At 41.5% G+C, this 24,067-nt stretch overlaps 1 protein-coding gene and 1 long non-coding RNA gene across 2 annotated transcripts in view; both read right to left on the bottom strand.

Moving 5' to 3' along the window:
* LOC124852592 (B-cell receptor CD22-like) overlaps positions 1 to 14,261 on the bottom strand; it is a 483,032-nt gene extending 468,771 nt beyond the window's left edge. Inside the window, exons 1-5 of the mRNA XM_047341613.1 lie at positions 14,207 to 14,261; positions 13,410 to 13,766; positions 13,046 to 13,273; positions 11,741 to 12,097; positions 11,438 to 11,668 (exon numbers count right to left, since the gene is read on the bottom strand). Coding sequence (XP_047197569.1) covers positions 11,438 to 11,668; positions 11,741 to 12,097; positions 13,046 to 13,273; positions 13,410 to 13,766; positions 14,207 to 14,261 — 1,228 coding nt within the window. The remainder of the gene's footprint in view (positions 1 to 11,437; positions 11,669 to 11,740; positions 12,098 to 13,045; positions 13,274 to 13,409; positions 13,767 to 14,206) is intronic.
* LOC124852765 lies at positions 9,513 to 11,094 on the bottom strand. The gene is made up of 3 exons (XR_007033191.1): positions 11,043 to 11,094; positions 9,646 to 9,736; positions 9,513 to 9,529 (listed from the first exon to the last, which is right to left on the bottom strand). It is a non-coding gene; the product is annotated as an uncharacterized LOC124852765 (long non-coding RNA).
* Positions 14,262 to 24,067: the final 9,806 nt, after the last annotated feature.

Raw genomic sequence — 24,067 nt, 5'->3', positions numbered from 1 at the left:
GCTATCCTAGTCACCTGTGGCTGCCAAGGCATCCCTTGCTTTAGACCTTGTTTCGACAGACTCACTGCTCATGCACTCTGACTAAAGAATACATGCCCCATCCCCCACCCTATCAGTTGCCTCTTGTTGAGTGATGATGATGATGATGATGATGATGATGATAGTGATGAGTTTGCATTGATGAGATGGAGGTTGGGGAGTTCGTGGATGATCCTAGTAATTGTTCCGCCACGCCTCATGGTGTGAAAGGAGGGATTTGTTAGGATTTTATTAATATAAATTAGACACTATAGCCCCCAAAAGCGATTGATTTTACATGCACCATGTTTGTACCTTAACAGAAAGAATTTATGTTTTGTTATGTTAGGACTATGATCCGTGGTATACAATACACTGTACTTAAACTTGTTCTCATACATAAACCTTTAGTATATATATTACAGTATCTTTAGCTTTATTCAACATCACACATACATGAATGCACTGTGCTCATTAAGTACACTGTGACCTATGCCTTAGAAAGAAATCAAGAAGCTGCCTCAGCTTCTGGCCAGATAGAAAGGTTGTCTTGTCTGGATAAATACGATGCTTACACACACAGAACATACAGACGATAAAACAGAAACACAACAAGCACTCCAATGAACAAAAACACTGTGTCTGCAAAACTACTGAAGACTCACAAAGCTTCTCAGCCGGATAAAGGCTTTTTCTTAATACACAAACTTAACACTGTCAGAATGTGAAGATTTGCTCAGCTACTATCAAAGGAGTGACGAACCTGGGAGCGGCTCCTCATCATTGGTGGGATTCCAGTCCCAAGATGTGTTGACCACGCCTTCAACCTACTATTATAAATATTGCACTGCCATCCGTTCGGGGCGACTCTTGACTACCCCGAGCTACGGACTAAAAGCCGAGGCTGTGCCTTGAGTGCCCATAGCTATGCTGTACCTTTTCATTGCTTCTAAATAAATACTTTTTGAACTAAGACCGACCCTTCTCATACCTAAGGATAAAAGAACACGACATGGTGTGTTTTTATATTCCAGCTAACTTTAAAAACCCTGCAGTGAGTATCATCTCAGGGGGATGTTCCATTTGCCAACAATGAGAGGAGGGGGGGATATGTATTTCTAGTACTTTCTTATTTTTATTTTATAGCCAATGATTCAAGCAATCAGTCCTAACATCTTGTGAGATTCTTTCAGTACTTACAAAAGGAGTAATGTTTATGTGCCTTTTTATTTCTAAGTGTGAATATGTTGTATGTCAGTATTCTGGTCTGTGAACCCCCTGTCGGCGCTGTGGTATGTGTTGCCAGGAACCTGTCTCTGTCTGGAGCTGGAAAGAGAGATGCCAGGTATGTTTACGGACTGTCTCATTTCTAAGTGTCATTCCAACGTTTAGTGCATACAAGGTGACTGCTTGAAAGAGCAACATAAGACAGCTGTAGTGTGTGTAAAGCCCAAGTCTCATCAGAGGAGGTTCAGAGTTATTTCAAAAGTTAGCGTTGCATTGTTTTCTGCTCAAAGTGTCAGTTGACATTCAAGGCCGTAGCAACCCAAGTGCATTATGAGATGTAGTTTTCTTGTGGGATTTGTATAGAATCTAGTGTGAAGTGCATTGTTTTTTTTTCAAATGTTGTTTGTGAACCTACATTGGTCATTGTGTTTGCTCTGTGATGGGTTGTATTGGCGAGGCAGGGAATATTTATGTTTATTTTGTCCTTTGGTTTAGCTATTATTTCATGCATCCTTTACAGTAGTCTAAGAAGAGATGGAACTGACAGTCCCTGTCACATGTTGTATCGTACAGTAAAAGAGAGCTGTGGGTGTCGGAGTGATTTTGTGGTGTGTCGCAGTCCGCCAGCAATAAGAGAGAATCATAAAATCACAATACATACATATCCATGCACAACTACATTAATATCATGTATAAGACACGAGATGAGTCATGTGGTGTTACCACAGCCTCAAAGGCTCATCACCAAGACTCCAACATAGTTCAGGAGGGTAACAGCAAAACAAAATCTATTTATTGCAGAAAAGACAACAACTTCAATAACAGGCTGGGCAAATGGACAAAAGAAGGAAACCCAACACACCAACCCACAAAGGGTCGTAGGGATCTGAGAATCTTCCTTCAACCTAAACCAACATCAGAACTAAAGCTCACAGAAATAAAGCTGCGAAAACTGACGCACTGGACCCATCAGAAAAGAAAAAGAAAGAAGAACAACACAACAATACCTTGCTCTGAAGGTCATGTTGTACAAACTGCTGCTGTTGCAACTAGGATGGAGATAGATACTTCCTGTTTCCTCCACATACTTTCATCAACCAATTACAGTGCACCTGAGAGAAAAGAAAACAGGAAACATGAGTAGAAAGGAATGTGTGCTTTCCTCTCATTAAAAGCATGGTCTTTTAGTAAGTTTGGAGAGCTGGACTTAGCAACAGATTTTGTGGTGTTTTACTCAAAACTCCTGCGCTTTGCACTCACACAGCTCCTGCTGGTGCTTAGATTTGCTCTGCTTGTGCTCAAACTCTGCGCTTGCACTCAGATACTTTGGTTGCTTGGACAGATTTCCTGTATTTAATAACTACACACTATGGTTTCTGTAAACTCGCTATAGACGTGGATGTACCTGAAGTCAGCCCATCTGGTTATGCTCTTGTCACAGTGGCTCTGACCTGAGGCTTCACACCAGGTCTTCCTGCTCCTCTGTGTCTTCTGTCTGTGCTGCAGGCATACGCTCCTATACTCAGGACAGTTGTGTGACTGATGGGGAGAGATGAGAAAATATTAAGCTTCACTGACTCTATTCATGAAACCTTGCATATAATCACAGTTCATTCAAAATAGTTTGAACGTTGTTACTACTTCGTCCATTCGTTTGTTTGTTCATCAGCAGGATTACACAAAAACTGCTAAACTGATTTCCACAAAACTTGTACATGGACATGGGCCAAGAAAGAAGTGTCAACGTGACGTCACCCATTGGTTTGTGAGCTGCCATTTTGAAGCCTCCATTTTACATGTTGTCCAGCGCCATCCTTGGATCTTTGAAACCAGAAGCAACCATATTTGGAGGGAGGTGGAGCCCACCTCAGGGGCCCAAGGACACTGCCCGCCCACCTAAACTCTGCAACCTGCAATTTGGTACTAGCTGTCAATCACACGGTATCCATGCCCTAAAATGCCTGCGGTGCTTTATGGTCTATTTGACCTATGGATCATTCACTTCTACTTCTAGACCCAGAGTCTACGTCCATTTTAATATACGGTCAATGGAAAGAACCTTTTACATTTTGGGGTGATTCAGACAAAGTAGCTGATCCAAAGACATGCTTCATCTCTTCTAACATTGTGAGATGAAACAGTGATATGGAGTCATTCTCTTTGGCCTCACTGTCTCTCACCTCTATCATCTCCACAGCTTCATTCGCTTCTGATTTCGCTTCAGAGTTTTCATCCTGGATCGAAACAACAACAAATACAACATTTGATAAAATGAACTTCATAACACTGAAACTAGTGTTTGAAGACACTTGAAGACAGTGTAAGAGCAGAGGGTGAACTGATGATTTGCATTGTTTTACTCGTCCACAGAGTCCAGATAAGCACTGAACCAGCATGACCACCAGAGTCAGCCTGATGATATTCATGATTATCACTGACTCCCTAGACAACAGACAGGAGGACATGAGTGTGGTTAGACTGATGACTCAGTTTGCCAGGTGATGCTGTTGGTCAGTCAGTATTGTTCATGTGCAATATGATGGGCTTGATATAAGGCCGTGACAAATCTGGAAATCATGAGTATTGATGGTTTAAGGTTCTGTGCAATGAAAAGGTGGGGGGATTAGGCTGTAAAAGTAAGAGAGCTAAAATCACCTGCCCTAACAGTCAGATGTAAGGTGGCCTTACTAAGTCCTTGTGTTCTGGGCCTCACACTGATACTTCCCACCATGTTCAGCTGTGATATCAGTGATGGTGGAAGATTTGTCCTGGATGCTTTTGGTGAGTCCCGTCTCCTTGTACCAGGTGTAATTAGCTGCCAAGGTACCACTGCTGCAGGTCAGAGTCACTGAGCTGCTCCTCCATGATCTCACCAGAGGGACTCACTGACACAGAGAGGAGGCTTTGAGCATCTGGAGGATAGTCTATATTGACACAGGATGAGAATACACCAAAAACTGTCTGTGTTACTTGTTAAAAAGGTTACATTTAAATTATCCCACACATTGTAGCTTCATGAGGAGGCGTAAACTCACACTAACAGGAGAAGGAAATCACTATGTCCTTCTATAGCACAGTGATAGCTGTCTTCAGCATTGTGTCGGAGGTGAAAGTATTTTTCTTATCTAACAGGTTTATTGTTATTGTACCAAAACGAGGAAAGATGATCAGGAGCTGACACCTGCTGTGACAGGTCAGCTCTGTCCAGGTAGAATATGGATTGGCTGTTGATCTCCCTCACATGTACCTGGAGCTGAGGGGCTGTGAACAAACATGTTATTTTATTTCAACATACACACTAATACTAAAACTGACTCTAATGTAAATGTTACCTGTGACAGACAGAGTGACTCCAGCTGAACCAGTTAAACTCCCCATTAGGTTGGTTTGTTGTGGAACCTGAACTCTGTACACAGCTGAGTCAGCCTTCTCTCAGGTTAGAGATTCTAAAGTAACTTGTTGTTTTCACAGAGATACTCCACCCACCTGAATACTCCGGATCGTCCTTAGATCAACGTTAATCCCATTATTAAATGTGGATGGGTATGTGTAGGTACAGGTAATGTCCACTGTTGATCCTCTGACGGCACAGATCTCAGTAGAAGTGTAACTCACATCCCAGCCATTCTCACACTGTACCACTGTAACACAGAGAATCAGATTCATAACGACACCAGAGAACACTTAGTTTACTTTTTACTTTCTGTAGAAAAGAAACACATTTCCATGAGCAGCATTCCATAGCATTTCAACTGATGACTCCACACACTGATGACAATTCCTGCATCGATGATGATGATAATAATAATGATATTAATATTAATAATAATAATAATAATATTAATAATGATAATAATAATAATAAGTTGCAGACTCTTTAATATGTTGAGCTCTAGACGATAGAAACTTCTAAACAAAGATACAAATTAATACTGATGATAATTCATTCATATATTTTCTTTCTGCATCACTTTACAGGTGGTGATCTGAAAATGAATGAATGGTTCATTTATATTTTTACTTTCTTTCTCAAACTCACTTCAGGTGAATCAGAAGTCCGAGTGTAAAATAGAGTGAAACATGAATGTAGACGTACAGTACCTGTCACAGTGAGAAGAAGGACAACAAATCCACTCGCTGCTGCAGTTACACTCATAGTAGCTGCTGCTCTCGTCTGTGACTTCAAACAATAAAAACGTCCACAGATAAATAATGTGCACAAGATGAAACTCAGTCACATCACAGACACGTCTACCTACAACACAGAAGAGGCTGAGAATAAAGACAGATTCTGAAAGAGAAAGATAAATTTAAACTGTTAAACACACCCACCTTCCTTCCTCTTTACACTTACATGCTTGCTGAGCCAGAAGGTGTTATATTAAACTGTGGTTTGTACGAGTGTGGCAAACAACTTTAGTGGCTGTTCATACCAAACCTGTATCATCCACATCACAACATCTCACTGACACAAGAAAGACAAATTTAAGGAGACTTGAGAGAAACTGGGCTGTTTTTAATCTCATCAGTTCAGTGTCTCATTAAGATGTAATAAAGATTGACATGAAAAAGACAAATTAAAAAAAGATTTAAAATTGAACTGGAAAATAAACTGCCATTAATACTTTAAGTGAGATTCAAATATAGTAAGAGTTTCAAAACAAAAGCAAATTACAACAAATGAGCTTCACATTTAATGGAAAAACACAAATTTATAAACAGATAAATCATTAAAAAATACTTTTAATGATCCCGAAAGAAAATCTGCTTTGTTGCAAAACTGTACATCACAAAGTTAGAAAAGAGGAAGTTGTGAGTGAACAACAAATGAAATAAACAAGACTATAAATATGAATAATGTTGTGAAGAAAAAGAAAAAGTATAATTAATATCAGTCTCCTAAAGGTGCAGCAAACAAACTAATTATGTTACTAAAATTACCAAAACTAATATTATAATAATGAAACAATAATCCTAATGAAGAATAAGTGATAATATATAATCTTTTTTGTATAACTTATAAACCTGGATCACAGCAGTACAACATTATTCTGTTCGTAACAACATTCGAGCTTCACACCCTGAGAGAGACGTCAGAGGAAAATGGCCGCCGTGTGAACATGGTGGATTAAAACACACCTAACTCCTTCTTCTTCACGTGTTTAACACGTGATGTGAGAAATACCACAAAACACTAAAGTGAAATCAATGGGCCTGATGCAAACTTTGAACAGACACCAGAGGCAACACAGCTCATCTGGTGTCAGCAGTTCACTTTGTGTTAACGGTCACATTCAAGGTGTTCATCACGTAAGTAGCAGCTCACATCCACATGAGACGTGGTCCCTCCAGTCCTCAGAGGAAATGAGTACAACTCCTGATCGGCTGATGATGGAAACGCTGGAAACAATAGTGTAGAAACAGAAAGAAGTGAAAGAGACAGAATCCTCTCTGTGGTTTTATCAGTAAAACTCTTTACTACCATCTAGTGGCAGCAGTGTCACACTACAACTAACTAATAATGCTTGTTTTGATTATTTTATGAATAGAAAAAAGTTCATTACAAGTTTACAGTTTGTCGACCGTCTGACACACACCGCAGATATTTTCATGTTTGAAGCTGCAAGTTATAAAATGTTTGATATTTTTCATTCAGGCTAAATGTGGCGTTTTTAACAACTTCTACAAGTTGCTGATATATTTCAGATAAAAGTCGAGTCACCGAAGTCAATTTATCCATTAGCTGTCAAGACAAGTCACTTAAAACTGAACATTCACTTCAACAATGATGCTGGAGTCTGACTGTCACCAAAGTAGGATTCATCCTGTGGGGACCATGAACAGTTGTATGAACTTCTATTCAAATCCATCCCGCAGCTGTTGAGATATTTCCATCGGGACTGAGGTGATTTCCAGACGTTGGTCTAAACAGCAGGAGGTTTTTTGACTGTGCTGTACAATGCAGCTGGATCCTCTCCAGTGTCCTGACCTCTGGTTCTGAAAGGAGATAAAACAAATAAATGATCAGGAGCTCATTGAGACGTAGCATTAAAGGAGACATATTGAGTTTAAAAGTTCTGCAAAGTTAAAAAGCCCAAAGTCTGAGCTCCTCTCCTGGTAAAACGAGCTCCTCTGCCCCACAGAAAACATGAAGCTCCTGAAACACCTCACCAGTAGTCCCGCCCGTACCTCTGCATCATCGGCAGAAGCCAGGGCTGTAGCAAACGTAGCATAAGCAGTATTTAAACGTAAACAGTGGTGCGTTGAACACATTGTGTTACGAAGTGTTGCAACAATGTTAGCGGAGGAGGTCACTCTTGGCGTTCTCGTGGAAAACATCTCGGAGGTAGATGATGTGGGTTAAAATACGTGTTGAATGCTTCAATACAGGCTGAATGTCACAGTCTCTGCTTCCGTCGTCTGGAACAGCAGCTTCTAACACCAGCATCTGTAGAGAACTTTAGAATCCATTGTGTCACTGCCTTTTGAAAACAGTCGCTGCTGATTGGGGAACACCTCTGACACACCCACTAAACGAGATCCCGCTGCACACGGGTTCAAACAAACATGTCGCTCCACGGAAACCGATAGTTAAACTATAAGAAATGATTTGAGATTGAATGTGTCCCTCAGAAAGTGAGAGTGGAGATTTCCTACACAGACAGGAAGTGGTTAACCAATCACAACAGAGTGGGCCGGGTGACCAATCAGAGCAGACTGGGCATTATCAGGAGGGGGGGGACTTAAAGAGACAGGAGCTAAAACCAAGTGTTTGAGACAGAGGCTGAAAAGAGGAGCTGCAGCAATAGACAGTCGGAGGAAAGTGATGTTTTCTGAACATTAAACATTTTAAAGTCACAACACTAATTAAAATGATCAAACTGAATATGAGCAGAATATGTCTCCTTTAACAAATACATATGTTTAAACAAACAAGAAAATGAAAGTGTAAAAACAAATGACTTCTATAGGATATATCTCTGTTTATGATGTTTTGTGGTGTTAGTGAGGATAATGGTCCTGAATGAAGAGCTGCTCACCTCGGGGCAGATCTGTTAAAGTTGACAGAAGCGTACGCAACCTCCTCCGCCTCCTTGTGTTTGCTGGGTTCAGCTGATCCGACGTTGGAGGAGACGGGATCCGTCTGACTCTTCATGAAGTGGACACGTGCATAGTGAAGGTCACAGTTTTCCTCAGACTGATTGGGTAGACACTGCAAACACAAATTTGCTTTTGAATCTTGTACATGTGGCAGTATGGACAACGTTAGAGTCCAACTATAGCAGCTATTGATTTATTTAAAGCGCCTCCTTCTACACCAGACGTGTTTCAAGGACAGGAAACATGTGGTTCTACTAAAAACCAAAAGGAGGGAAGGTCTTGTTGTATAACACTTTAATACAACTGCAGGTCTACAGACACAGAGGCACTTAAAAAAAGAAAAGTCAGGCTCACAGAAACTTGAAGGAGCGAGAAGGAAGGGGGATAGGCCACACCCCCTAACTCCCTTCTTTCTCTCAGTCTTGTTCCGACCAGCAACGAGTACACAACTCTCCGTCTCGCCGATGCACCACGCCCTACTCACCGACACTCAATGCCACACAGCGCTATCTCTCCAAACTCGTAACACAATTACCTCAAATTCACGTCAAAGGGCAACATACTCACTAAATACAGATATGAAAGAACACGACTGCTCTGTCGATCAACCTTTAATTATAGAGCTGCATCCACACGCAGCCAACACTGACTTTATTTGTCCCAACGACACAGACTACGAACAGCAGTCTCACACACACTTAGTCTCAGACAGAACAACGCAAAATCAACGTGTTACACAGCCACACCCAATGGTGATCTGCTCCACATTACAGTGCTCCACACTAAAGATATCTGAACCAATCAACACAATCTTTCACAAACTTCCACAAGATTTAAAGCAGCACATGTTACAACTCAACAAACTTAGAGCAGCATCAAGTGTCATAGTTCAGCAAAAAGTGTTGAACAAACCGCACAGCACAGAAAATTATAACACTCAGCAATTTGCTTAAATGGATAGATTACCAGAAGGAAATTCAAACACCAGATGATTGTTTTTACAATGGCAATTTTGACTGTGATTATAATAACTAGTTTTTAATCTTCACATGACAGAGAAAAGGGTTTGACGTGAGAAATAGTGGCGTTTGAAAGGATTGGACGCTGAACTGTGTGTCTCACCTGCTCACTGTGGTCAAGTCTGTCCCCAGGATCAGCAGATTGCTGAGAGTTTCTCTTTTTTCTGATCAATTGAACCAAATAACAAACAATATACATAATAATTGAGTTGATTTAATTTAACAGGACAGATTTTCAGGAATTCATCGTACAGAGCTTGAGTGGAACAGATTTGCTCACCTGATCAGTAGGAACACGGAGAGGAGAGTCACAGCGAGGAAAACTGCAGCGGCTGATCCAATGAGTGCTGATCTCCATGATCCAGGTGAAACTATGATGAAATAACTTTTACTTTATCATTTCAAGAAATCACAATACTTAAAGGTGCAGGACGAAACATTTACAAAAACAACTCATGCTAAACCTGACTCGATGTTCTGAGTGAATATAAAGACAGTTTCTTTTCTAATAAAACGTGTGAAGAGCTCTGTTCAGAGTGGCCTGTTTGTGGGCATGTTTATTAAAATGTTAATGAGCCACTGCTCCCCCTGCTGGGAGGTGTATGCGTGATGTGTGCACAGGAGCAGGGTTTTGTTTTCACCACTGTCTGTCTGCTGAGAGCTGTTTGCTCGTCACGTGAATGTGCACAGTGAAGGAAATATCTTTCAAGTTTACTGAGGATGGTGAAAGCTTTATGGATGTTTTAACTGATGCTGGGTGGATTCCTCTTTGTGCTGCTGATGGTCTGACTGTGAATATTTATGGGGCAGAAGTCAAACGACCCATATCTGCACATTTAAAATGTAAAGGACAAAGAATGGCTAAAGTCAATCCACAGCTCCAGAACCTTTAAAGGTGTTAGGACTTCACATGACTCACCTGCTCTAACAGTCAGATGTAAGGTGGCCTTACTACGTCCTCGTGTGTTCTGGGCCTCACACTGATACTTTCCACCATGTTCAGCTGTGATATCAGTGATGGTGAAGATTTGTCCTGATGCTTTTGGTGAGTCCTCGTCCTCCTTGGACCAGGTGTAATTAGCTGCTGGGTTAGCATCACTGCTGCAGGTCAGAGTCACCGAGCTGCCCTCCATGATCTCACCAGAGGGACTCACTGACACAGAGGGAGGCTTTGGAGCGTCTGTATGTGTGAAAACAGAATGATGATAACAGATGACAGACATTGTGTTTAACATTTGGGGACATATATGATATGATGTGTTAAAGTCAAAGCTGCTCAGGTGAGTGGAGGCACTGAGTTACAACAGCAAGGTTGTTAAACTGACACAGGTAAATTCTTCTTGTTGTTAAGTGAGAGGTTTTTTTCAATGATTTCCTGTTGCACTACTGTTTCCAGACTCCCCTGAATGTCCACAGATTTCCAAACCATAGTCCAGTTTGTAACGTGGACTTAAACGTGACATATTCTGACCCTTTTCCACAATTAGACAGAGTTTCTACCTAATAAAACGTGTGAAGAGCCCTGTTCAGAGTGGCCTGTTTGTGCTGCTGATGATCTGACTGTGAATATTTATGGGGCAGAAGTCAAACGACACATATCTGCATATTTAAAATGTAAAGGACAAAGAATGGGACAGATTCAATATATCTTCACTTAATAACCTGTGTTTCACTCACATGTCACAGTAATAAAGATGTTTGCTGAACTCCTTCCCAGCTCATTCTCAGCTGTGCAGTAATACTCTCCAGAGTCTGACGACCGGATGGAGCTGAGGACAAATTGTGTCTCTTCACTGAGAGGTTGAACTTTTTTATCTCCACTTCTCTTGTACCAGGTGTATTTAGCTGCTGGGTTAGCATCACTGCTGCAGGTCAGAGTCACTGAGCTGCCCTCCATGATCTCACCAGAGGGACTCACTGACACAGAGGGAACCTTTGGAGCATCTGAAGGATAGTCTATATTAACACACGGGATGAGAATACAATCAAAACACTGTCTGTGTTATTTGTTAAAAGTTTAAATTTAAATTATTTCAACATTATTGTAGCTTCATGAGGAGGCGTAAACTCACACAATGTAGGAGAAGGGAAACGCTCCTGTCCTTCTATAGCACAGTGATAGCTGTCTTCAGCATTAAAGTGTTGGAGGTGAAAGTATTTTTTTCGTCCAACAAGTTCATTGTTATTGTACCAAACGTAGGAAAGATGATCAGGGAGCTGACACCTGCTGTGACAGGTCAGCTCTGTCCAGGTAGAATATGGATTGGCTGTTGATCTCCTCACATGTACCTGGAGCTGAGGGTCTGTGAACAAACATGTTATTTTATTTCAATATAAACACTAACATTTCAAACTGACTCTAATGAAAATGTTACCTGTGACAGACAGAGTGACTCCAGCTGAACCAGTAAAACTCCCATTAGGTTGGTTTGTTGTGAACCTGAACTTGTACACAGCTGAGTCGCTCTCTCTCAGGTTAGAGATTCTCAGAGTGCACTTGTTGTTTTCACAGAGATACTCCACACGACCTGAATACTCCGGATCAGTCCTTAGATCAACGTGAATCCCATTACTCTCTTGAATGAACCAGAAAGTTTCCTGAACTGTAGTATCAAGGTAAGTCCACCTGGATGGGTATGTGTAGGTACAGTTAATGTCCACTGTTGATCCTCTGATGGCACAGATCTCAGTAGAAGTGTAACTCACACCCAAGTCAATCTGACTCCATACCACTGTAACACAGAGCACATCAGAGAATCAGAAGATAAACTTATACATTTATAAAACTAACTCCATGTATTTTCTCTGGTGAATCACCAGTCGGCAGGTTTTCATTTTAAGATGATGACGATGCCAAGATGAGGAAACTTTCAGTTCACAGAAAACACAGGGAAGTGCCTTTAGACTTCAGTGTGAGGAGAAACACACTGTTGGAGGTGAGGAACATGAGGGACCTTGTAGAAGTTGCTCTTATAATGGAGCAAACTGGCCAATATGGAGGAAATGATCTGTGTCTTTTATGCAGAGTCGACCAAAGATGGACGACACGTCTCCACTTCCTCCCACTCTCCAGAAATGAAGCCAAAATATCCTGGATACCAACGCTGCCATCTTTCACATTTGGAACCACAGTCTGCACAGTAGTGATCCGGAGATGGAGCCACAGTATCAAGGTCCCGCCCATACATGAGCTCAACCAATCCTGAGTCAGCTTCAGCTGTCAATCATGAAGTTTAATCTAATTTTCATATCATCAAATAACTAATTAAAACCAAACTTATGAGAAACATGAACAATAGAGTGTGATAAGAATGACCTAAAATGACACAAACTATCTTTGAGAAAAATGTATTTGACTTTTTAGATTGGTCCATGTTCCATCCACTAACATGGAGGAGACAGGATGTATGTTCTATACTGCATCCAGCCACCAGGGGGCGATCACAATGCTTTGGCTTCACTTCTTGGGAGCAGTAATGTCTTCCATCTTTATTTACACAAGCAGAGTACTAGTACTAGTACTACACTAGTTTGTCAGTACTGACAGTAGTATCCCAAGAGTTCAATGTGCCCATGCAGAAAAAAGTATTTAAAGACACATGAAGTTATGGTACAATGCATTATCTCAAATACTCCAGCAGATGGTGCTGTGTTGGTGAAATACTGTAGATTAAACTCACACATTGACGGAGAGCGGAAATCCTCGTGTCCTTTAACAGCACAGGAAACTCTGTCTGCAGAATTAAAATAACCTGAATAAGATGCTCCTTCAATCTTCTTCTGTTGATTCTTGTACCAGACGTAGTTCAGATGATCAGGAAGACGACAACTGCTCTGACACCTGAGCACTGCATGCATGTAGTTATAATAGTAATACTTCTCTGATCTGCTCACCTGCACATGCAAATCTGTGTGTGAGAATAAGGAATTCATTTTAGTCCAAACTGACAACACACACATGCATATAAAAGTGCACAGACACACTCAAGTGAACCAAACAAGATGTAGGAAATAAATGAATGAATGTTCAGATGTAAATGTTACCTGTGACAGACAGAGTGACTCCAGCTGAACCAGTTAAACTCCCAGTAGGTTGGTTTGTTGTGAACCTGAACTTGTACACAGCTGAGTCGCTCTCTCTCAGGTTAGAGATTCTCAGAGTGCACTTGTTGTTTCCACAGAGATACTCCACACGACCTGAATACTCCGGATCAGTCCTTAGATCAACGTGAATCCCATTACTCTCTTGAATGAACCAGAAAGTTTCCTGAACTGTAGTATCATGGTTATTAAATGTGGATGGGTATGTGTAGGTACAGGTAATGTCCACTGTTGATCCTCTGACGGCACAGATCTCAGTAGAAGTGTAACTCACATCCCAGCCATTCTCACACTGTACCACTGTAACACAGAGAATCAGATTCATAACGACACCAGAGAACACTTAGTTTACTTTTTACTTTCTGTAGAAAAGAAACACATTTCCATGAGCAGCATTCCATAGCATTTCAACTGATGACTCCACACACTGATGACAATTCCTGCATCGAGAGGAGAGGAACTCAGTCATGATGATGATAATAATAATAATAATAATAATAATAAGTTGCAGACTCTTTAATATTTTGAGCTCTAGACGATAGAAACTTCTAAACAAAGATACAAATTAATACTGATGATAATTCCTTCATATATTTTCTTTCTGCATCACTTTACAGGTGGTGATCTGAAAATGAATGAATGGTTCATTTATATTTTTACTTTCTTTCTCAAACTCACTTCAGGTGAATCAGAAGTCCGAGTGTAAAATAGAGTGAAACATGAATGTAGACGTACAGTACCTGTCACAGTGAGAAGAAGGACAACAAATCCACTCGCTGCTGCAGTTACACTCATAGTAGCTGCTGCTCTCGTCTGTGACTTCAAACAATAAAAACGTCCACAGATAAATAATGTGCACAAGATGAAACTCAGTCACATCACAGACACGTCTACCTACAACACAGAAGAGGCTGAGAATAAAGACAGATTCTGTAAGATAAAGATAAATTAAAACTGTTAAATATAGCTAACTTCCTTCCTCTTTACACTTACATTCTTGCTGAGCCCGATGATGTTAAATAAACCTAAAACAAAGAAGTAACTTGTGTTTTGTACAAACTGTGAATTTCCTCATTTTACAGAGTGTTAGAAACGACTTTAGTGGCTGTTCGTACCAAACCTGAATCATCCTCAACTAAAGCTGTAAGCAGCGTTGAACAGGCCTGCCCCCCCCTCAATCCAGCCAGTGGACGCAGTGGTTTACTTTTCTCAACCGTCCGACACTGCACGATTGAGAAAGATGCTAATTCCGGCGTGAAGTGTGCAGCTGTGTACATGCTTCCTGTGTCCACTATGTGGCACCGGAGAACACACCCTGCACGCACTATGCTGCTGTATATCAAGAGTAGAACACGACATGAACATTCCTTGTCAACCGAAGGGTAATTAACACAAGAGTTACTTCCAGTGACCAGTAGGGGGCACAATGACTGTGACTGAATATGAATGATTTAAAAAAAATTAACACTTGAAGATGCACCAGTGTGAGAAGAACTACCAAGAATGACAGGCACCATCTTTGAGAAAAAGGTATTTGATTTGTAGACAGACATTTTTTAGTTTGGTCCATGTCCCATCCACTGACATGGAAGAGGACGGGTTTATGACAAATACTGCAGCCAGCCACCAGGGGGTGACAGATATCATTTGGCTTCACTTTGGGGTTAGCTGTCATGTTGTCCATCTTTATATTCAGTATCAAACGTGAAGTTTAGTGAAGATTAGACGTTGTAAATTTGAGTTAAAACAAATTCCTGTTTCATGGTGAAACATCAAAGTTTGACATGTCACCATGGAAACGTGAACATATAACATGAAGCTTTTTTGTGTTCCTGGATGAGCGGGTGTCACTTCTGCAACAATCTTCTGTTAAATCTTCAAAATGTACTGACTGTACTTTAATCGTCCAGAAACATTATTAGCAATAAACTTGTTGACCTAGTTTTTATGTCAAGTGCTTCATGATTCTCAGATGACGACCTCAATAGTCCTTTAAATATTATTATGGAACGATTCTTCATTAGATTTATTTATTGGTCACTTCCATTGATTGATATAAAATCTTTTAGCTGTTCTGATATTAGTTACAACTAATTACAATTTATAATATTTAGAAGTTAATATTATTGTCATTTGTAACATTTTGCCAGTAACATACATTACGTTTAGCGTTAGCCTAACCTGAGGCTAACTCTACACCTGGTTGAGCCTGGGAAATATTTTCAATTATGGGAGAAGAAGAAGAACAACTTTCTTACTTTTACCTTTCGTGGCTTCCAAAGTGAGAAGTGAGAGAATTTGTAATCTGGGTTAACCAACCCATCAAGAAAGAAAACAAACCTTTGCAAACACTGCACATGTCTATATGTTTTATTTCTTCTGGTTCCGTGAGGCTGTAAAATCCACATATAAACAACAGATTCATGTTGTGTTTCTTCAGTGTTTGGTGACTCTGCTGTACACTGCAGATGAATCGATCCCCCTCTTCTTCACGTCTTGTTCTGTGAAGGGCAGAATAAACCACTCACACCCACAGTTTTTAACCTCAATAAGTGTCGTGATGAAAATGTTCACGTGTGGAGCTGCTCACCCTGTTGCACTGTCAAATCGAACAGCGCTGTATTCAGCCTCCTCCTACTTGTCTTCCTCAGTTTCTCTCTGGGGTTGAACTCGACCTATGTTGGAGTAGATGGCATCTGCCCGGTTCTGGGTGAAGCAGACGCTGGCGTAGTGGACGTCATTGTGCGGCTCTGCTGGTTGTGTGTGTGCCGCAGCTGAAATCTGGTCGTACAGTAAAATACTAGCTGGGATCAGGCTGGAATCTGTGTCTTACTCTTCAACTCTGTTGGGTACTGAGAGTTTCTCTTTGTTGTGGGCCTAATCCTACTCTGCTGAATCAAACTGTGATGGCAGCAGTGATCTTGGAGCTTTCTGTTTTTCCCTGCTGGTGACCAGCTCATCTTCTTAACAGATGAACCCGGTGTCACCACCATGAAACATTTACTTTACATTTTACTCTCTAACTAGAATTACTGCCCTTCGGTTGTGTGCCTCCTCCAACCAGTGCAGTTTCAATATTCATACATTTATTTCTTGCCTCATATGAGACCATCGTGACAAAATCCAATCTGTTCATCTTTAAGTCAAAGTTTCAAGAAATTCCTTAAAGGCAGATTTGAGATATCATGTTCAAAAGGCCCAAAACATGTTGGTGTGGCCACTGTGGCCTTGACCTTTGACCAATCAGGTCATTCATGAGTGTAAGTGAACACTTGTGCCAAATTTGAAATGATTCTGTTCATGAGCTAAAAATGGTTTAGGGAGGTCACAGTCACCTTGACCTTTGACCTCCACAGTCGCCATCGGACAGAGAGAGAGAGAGAGAGATTCACATTGAAACACCTAATAAATTATTTTAAATTACACATTTAGCTTTAAATAAAAAAATAAAAGAATCACACAAGATAATCAGCACAAACGAGTTCTCGACTTGTCACAGAACATAAAACATCTTCAAAACACCACAGATCATTAAAAGAGTCCAAGTCACCTGCTGCTTTATAAAAACTAAAATCAACCAACAGTCTGGATCTAATCATGTTGACACAGACAGGGACCGACTCAATGTGGACGTTCTGCTCTACCTTCCTCTTCCTGGTTATGTACACGGCCATCTTAGCCTGCCCTAAAACAAAGTTTAAAAGCTGGCTTTTTTGTTTTGTTTGTGTATTTAAAACCATAAATAAAAACGTGCTCGTTAAAAACCTCTTTAAAACTGGTAAAAACAACTTGTAAAAACAGAAACAAATCAGAGAGACGGTGACACTCATAAAAACAGTGAAAGATTGTTTCGATGCCTGTTTAGATACATTGTTTACTGGGGGTCTCCCCCCTGGACTCCCACCTCTGGGAGCGGACTCTCCGGAGCTTCGGAGGCTACCTGAACCTCCTCAGTCTCCGGAGCCCCCCCCTCGACCAGAGGAGCGGGAGGCTCTGTAGGCGGAGCCCCGCCAGCAGCAGCCTCGGGCTGGGCCGCTCGCGACGCTCCCGCCAGTGGCAGCGGGAGCTGTGGCAGCTGCCGCTGCCGCTGCCGAGCTGCCGCTGCCGCAGCCGGCCACTGCGCTCCACCCTTCCCCGGGCAGAACCCTTCCCTGGTGTTGTCTTTGAGGACCATGAACACCTGCCTTCGGTGACTAACACATGTTTCAGTTTGGGGGATTTACTCCCAAGAGACACCATCTTTATCTGGGACACGATCTGACCGTATCGGGACAGTTCCTTCACCAGAGCCTCGTTCTTAATAAAAGGGGGTGCATTGGAGATCATCACCCTCGTGGCTGGATTTACGAGTGGGAGAACAGGGTTAAAGGTGTCGTGGATCACCACTCCTTTCTCCACCACCTCGCTCACCTTCGCCGTGTTGTCCAAGAACATCACGATAGCTCCGTTCATTCAGGAGGCCGACTTGACCGAGTCACACCCCACCACCTCCCCCACAGCCAGCGGCCTCTGCCACACTACATGCCACTGAGGGGATCACCTGGATGGCATGCCAGCGAGTCAGCCTTTCAAAATCGGCTGCCGCTGCCACAGCCACAGGCATGCTGCCTGTTAGCACACAAGCACACACACACTCACACACTCACTCAGCAAACTAATCTTAACAGAAAAACAACAACTAGACAACTAAAGACAAACAAATAAACATAATCTTAAATGATAAAGCTCAGTAAAGTTTGTATTAAACTCACTATAACTTCCACACTCACACACAGCTCTCAGCTCCACACTCACTCCGCCATGACTGAGAGAGAGAGAGAGAGAGAGATGTGGTGGAGCCACATCAGCAGCTAGATTCCACCCTTGAGAAACGATGTTTGTCAGCCAGTCACGATGACAGATAGAAATCATAGATCAGTTAAGACCTTGGCTTCCTTCCTCTTTACATCATTAACATGCACGAACGGACAAACACCAGTAAATCCCCTCGTTAAAATGAAGAAATGTTCTTTTATTTTGGAAATGATGCGTGAACTTATTAAAATATATTTCATGCAAATAACAGTAAGAGTAGTTCTGCAGCCTGACAGTGAATCTAACACTTTCTGTACTTTCTTGAGACTGGACTTAAAAAACATGTTGAATTATTATTTCTTTTAACCTCATGTTAGAAGTCAGTTCCTGTTTATTTACACCTCCAGTCCATATGAAGACTGGGTCATAACAATACATTGTAAAAGGTCATAATTATGCAAACTTACATTACTTTAGTGTTCTTTACTCATTTCTCACGAGGATTCAACTAGTGAGTCAAACTTGTTTTGTCTGATACACGTGTAAAACTGTTCACTTGTGTAGACTGGACTTCATGAGCTCATGCACGGGTGCACGTGAGCAGTAGAGCGACACAGGAACCATCGACTGTTGGGATAGATGGGCGGAGCCTCCCACTGTGCTCTGGTTGTGCGTTAACGTGGAGTCGGAATAATAAGAAGAATTAGTTCCTGACTTTGAAATTCACATGAACTCCACTTCAACTCTGGAACTGATTGTTCTGATTAGTCTGATTCTACATTAAAGCACAAGCAGAACGTGGAGAGAGATCGTTTTTGTTTAAAAACACAGTTATATGGTTGTAGCCAGAGTAAACACAACTATTCAGTTAAATCAGACTAGCTGGTTTTACTTTGAGAGTTAACTTCACCTGCTGTTTTTAAGTTGGAACAATCTGACAAAATTTACAAAATACAGTTTTTAAATCAAATAAATAAGTAAATATGAAGTAAATTTATTTACTTACCTTTTTCAAGTTGGATCAACTTTGTGGTCTGGGTGTATTGTGAGAACTAAAAGTCAAAGTGTTCCACATCCACAATGTCCCATGGCTGCTTTTTCATCAGTTAATAAAATCAGTCAGACAAATGTGAAATCAGTTTTTATTTAGAAAGTGCTTTAAAAAGTATTATAGACTGTTACTGTTCTTACAGTTGTGCTGTAACTTACAAAATAAGGTATAACAGTCAGTCTATGACAGTGGTCAGTGCTCTCCACACTGATTGGACATTCATTCAGTTTAGACTTGTGTCCTGCACCTAAAGCTTAAAATGACAAACTCTGATTATTGCCTTGACCGTATTACATGTATTTAGTTATTAATTGATGATGTCGGATCATGACTCCGGATGGTTCTCTCACTTTAACCCTGATGTCCTGACTGTGTCACGTCACGTCTCGTGTTGTGTTGCAGGTTTAAACATGTGTCTCATGAACTCTAAAGCGAATCAAACCAACACAAAGTAAACGTCAGTCCTGTAGGTGTCCTGATAACTTGTGATCAGTGCTGGTGTTTAATGTTAAAGTGTAAAGTGAGCGCAGGTCAGAGGAGGAGTGAGGAGGAAGCAGACTCCGACAGAGAGTCTGACACAGACTGGATCTTTAACGAGTGTCTGTCCTGGAGCAGCGCTGTTAGAATTATTCAGAGTCCGAGTCGCGATGCTTCTAAGAATGGAGAAATGTCCACAGCTCCAGTGCTCAGCTCTGTGCAGGAGACGTGGAGGGAGGGAGTACAGAGACTAGTCTAATCTCCCCACCTGATATTTAGATGTTTTATTATATTTCAATATATTTGTGTTGGGACATGGTTTTGGGAAACCAAAGTTCGGCCACCATGTTCAGCCAAAAGCCTTGAGCACATGTTCTTTGTCCTGGAGAAAACCAGAGCAAGGCCTCCCAGGGTGCGGCAACGTCACACAGAGGTGTGAAACCCCCAGGGACACAGGTTTCAACTCCCATTGGTCATTCTGGACCCCATGACCTGTAAGGTCACCGGGCCAATATAAGGCCAGGTCTCCCCTCTTCTGCCTCTCTTTCTACAATCCTTCCAAGGAGAGAAGGCTGTCCAGCTTCTTTCCCTGCATCGCAGGGGGAAGAAGCCTGGCTTCTCCAGCTCACATCTTCTCTTTCCATCCAACTCTTCGAGAGGAGCACAAAGGTGCAGCTTCCAGCTCATCTCACCAAGGAAACCTCCTCGCACTCCAAGCTCTACCAACCTCCTAGCAGCGACTCGATGTCCTGCAGGAAAACTTCAGCCAGCAACTGAGCTGCCCAGCTCAACAGAACCACAAAGGCAGGAGCCACAAACCAGCAAGACGACTTCACAAAACTGTGAACTGCATAGCAACTCTTTTTCCCCTTTCCACAGACGGGTAACACAACTGGGCTTAATAATTATACTAGGCTAAGCAAGACTGTTTGATTCTGTGTGATGTTTATAAGTTTGATTTGTGGTGTTGTGATATTGTGGTTACAAATTATGTGAAAGTTAATGTTAGTTATGCTCTTCACAGACTTTCTGTGCATTACACTCTTTCTCTAATTTGGCACACACACAGACACACGCATAACTCTTCACCTAATTATCTCTACAGGTCGTAAACATTCCAATAGGTGGGGGGAGGGTGTTATCATTTTGGCCAGCCGCCATTTTGAAAGCACGATGACTCACACAGACACACACATATGCATACTCACATACCTATCTTTGTTTAGTAAGTACACCGTTAGTAATTTGTGTTTTTATACTTTATTATATTCATAATAAATGTTTTCCTTTCACAAATGTTTTTTTATTAATGTTGCATAAGTGAATTATGCCAACCTCTACACTGTCAAGAACTCTATATCCTTCAACTTAGCTAACTATCTATATGGTAATTTTGGTTGCTATCTTTTCCCTTCCTTTGAAGGGTGGTGCCCCGAGGTAACTTTAATCAATTAAAGTTATTATTTAATATTAATAATAAAATATTAATATTTAATATTTTATTTTGATAACCAAATTTATTGAATGCCGAAAGGCACACCATTTTATAGGATCACGTTTAATGCATTATTGCACAACATTAGTTTGACAGGGAAGCTGTGCGCAAACAGGAATATAATATTCATTTATTTAAAAAGGGCACTTTCTCTCGAGGAAGAAAAAGGGCAGTGGCTCAAGGCCCTTTGGTGTCTATGTGTGCACATGCCAGCCTCCATCAATTCAATCTCCCTCAATTCAATCGAGCTGCACCAGAGTTCAATCACTCATAGAAACCAGGTCCTCTAAATAATCCTGACTGTTTTCATCAGTCTCACAATAATAACGAAAGTGATACAAACATGCTCCTGGCTCCGCCCTTTATCAGGATTCCTGCCCAAATTTGATGAGTTTGAGGAAAAATCAGTTTTTAGTTTTCTGGTGTAATTCTGCTGAAAAACAAACAAACAAATAGATAAGGAGTGAAAACAAAAGACCAAAAACATTTATTTAAGAAAGAATCATAAAATCACGATACATAATAATTCATTATCCATGTAATAACCACATTAATATCATGTATAAGACACAAGATGAGTCACGTGGTGTTACCACAGCCTCAAAGGCTCATCACCAAGACGTCCAACATAGTTCAGAGGGTAACAGCAAAAAAAAACTATTTATTGTCGAAAGGAACAACTTCAACAACAGGCCGGCAAAATGGACAAAAGAAGGAAAACCCAACACACCAACCCACAAGGGTCGTAGGATCTGAGAATCTTCCTTCAACCTAAACCAACATCAGAACTAAAGCTCACAGAAATAAAGCTGCGAAAACTGGACGACTGGACCCATCAGAAAAGAAAAAGAAAAGAAACAACACAACAATACTCTTGCTCTAAAGGTCATGCTGTACAAACTGCTGCTGCAGCAACCGGGATGGAAAAGAGATACTTCCTGTTTCCTCTCACATACTTTCATCAACCAATCACAGTGCACCTGAGGAGATAAGAAAACAGGAAACCATGAGTAGAAAGGAAATGTGTGGGTGTTTTCCTCTTTATTCAAAAGCGTGGTTTTATAGTTTGAGAGCTGGACTTGCACTTTCAGATTTTGTGGTCTTTTACTCAAAACCCTGCGCTTGCACTCACACAGCTCCTGCTGGTGCTTAGATTTGCTCTGCTTGAGCTCAAACTCTGCGCTTGCACTCAGATATTTTGTTGCTTGGACAGATTTCCTGTATTTAATAACTACACACGATGGTTTCTGTAAAACTGCATACGGATGTACTCTGAAGTCGTCCATCTTGGTTATGTTTGTCACAGTGGCTCTGACCTGAGGCTTCACACCAGGTCTTCCTGCTCCTCTGTGTCTTCTGTCTGTGCTGCAGCGGCGTCGTCATACTCAGGACAGTTGTGTGACTGATGGGGAGAGATGAGAAAATATTAAGCCTCACTGGACTTTAATCATGAAACCTTCATATAATCACAGTTCATTCAAAATAGTTTGAACGTTGTTGCGCCCCTGTCCATTCGTTTGTTTGTTCATCAGCAGGATTACACAAAGACTGATAAACTGATTTACACAAAACTTGGTGGAAGGATGGGACATGGGCCAAGAAAGAAGTGTCAACGCACCGTGACGTCACCCATTGGTTTGTGAGCTGCCATTTTGAAGCCTCCATTTTGACATGTTGTCCAGCGCCATCTTGGTTTTTGAAACCAGAAGTAACCATATTTGGAGGAGAGGGGTGGAGCCTGAATCAGGGCCCAAGGACACTGCCCGCCCACCTAAACCTGCAACCTGCACCCAGTACTAGCTGTCAATCACACAGTATCCATGCCCCAATGCCTGCGGTGCTTTATGGTCTATTTGACTCTAAGTGGATCATTCACTTCACTTTCTAGACCCAGAGTCTACGTCCATTTTAATATACGGTCAATGGAAAGAACCTTTTACATTTTGGGGCAGATTCAGACAAAGTAGCTGATCCAAGAAATGTTTTATCTCTTTCTCTAACATTGTGAGATGAAAACAGTGATATGGAGTCATTCTTTTGGCCTCACTGTCTCTCACCTCTATCATCTCCACAGCTTCATTCGCTTCTGATTTCAAGCTCAGAGTTTTCTTCATCCTGGATCGAAAACAACAACAAACACAACATTTGACAAAATGAACTTCATAACACTGAAACTAGTGTTTGAAGACATTTGAAGAAGACAGTAAAAGAGCAGAGGGTGAACTGATGGATTTGTATTGTTTTACCTCGTCCACAGAGTCCAGACAAGCACTGGAACCAGCACGACCACCAGAGTCAGCCTGATGATATTCATGATTATCACTGACTTCCCTAGACAACAGACAGGAGACATTAGCAGTGTGGTTAGACTGATGACTCAGTTTGCCAGGTGATGCTGTTGGTCAGTCAGTATTGTTCATGTGCAATATGATGGGCTTGATATACAGCTGTGACACATCTGGAAATCCTGAGTATTGATGGTTTAAGGTTCTGGTGCAATGAAAAGGAGGGGGGGGGGGTGTAGGCTGTAAAAGTCAGAGTGCTAAAATCACCTGCTCCAACAGTCAGATGTAAGGTGGCCTTACTACGTCCTTGTGTGTTCTGGGCCTCACACTGATAATTTCCACCATGTTCAGCTGTGATATTAGTGATGGTGAAGATTTGTCCTGATGCTTTTGGTGAGTCCTCGTCCTCCTTGTACCAGGTGTAATTAGCTGCTGGGTTAGCATCACTGCTGCAGGTCAGAGTCACTGAGCTGCCCTCCATGATCTCACCAGAGGGACT

This window comes from Hippoglossus stenolepis, chromosome 2 (assembly GCF_022539355.2).
Source record: "Hippoglossus stenolepis isolate QCI-W04-F060 chromosome 2, HSTE1.2, whole genome shotgun sequence".
Lineage (NCBI taxonomy): Eukaryota > Metazoa > Chordata > Actinopteri > Pleuronectiformes > Pleuronectidae > Hippoglossus > Hippoglossus stenolepis.
Note: the sequence above shows the minus strand (reverse complement) of the source record. Positions and strands in the feature narration are given on the sequence as shown.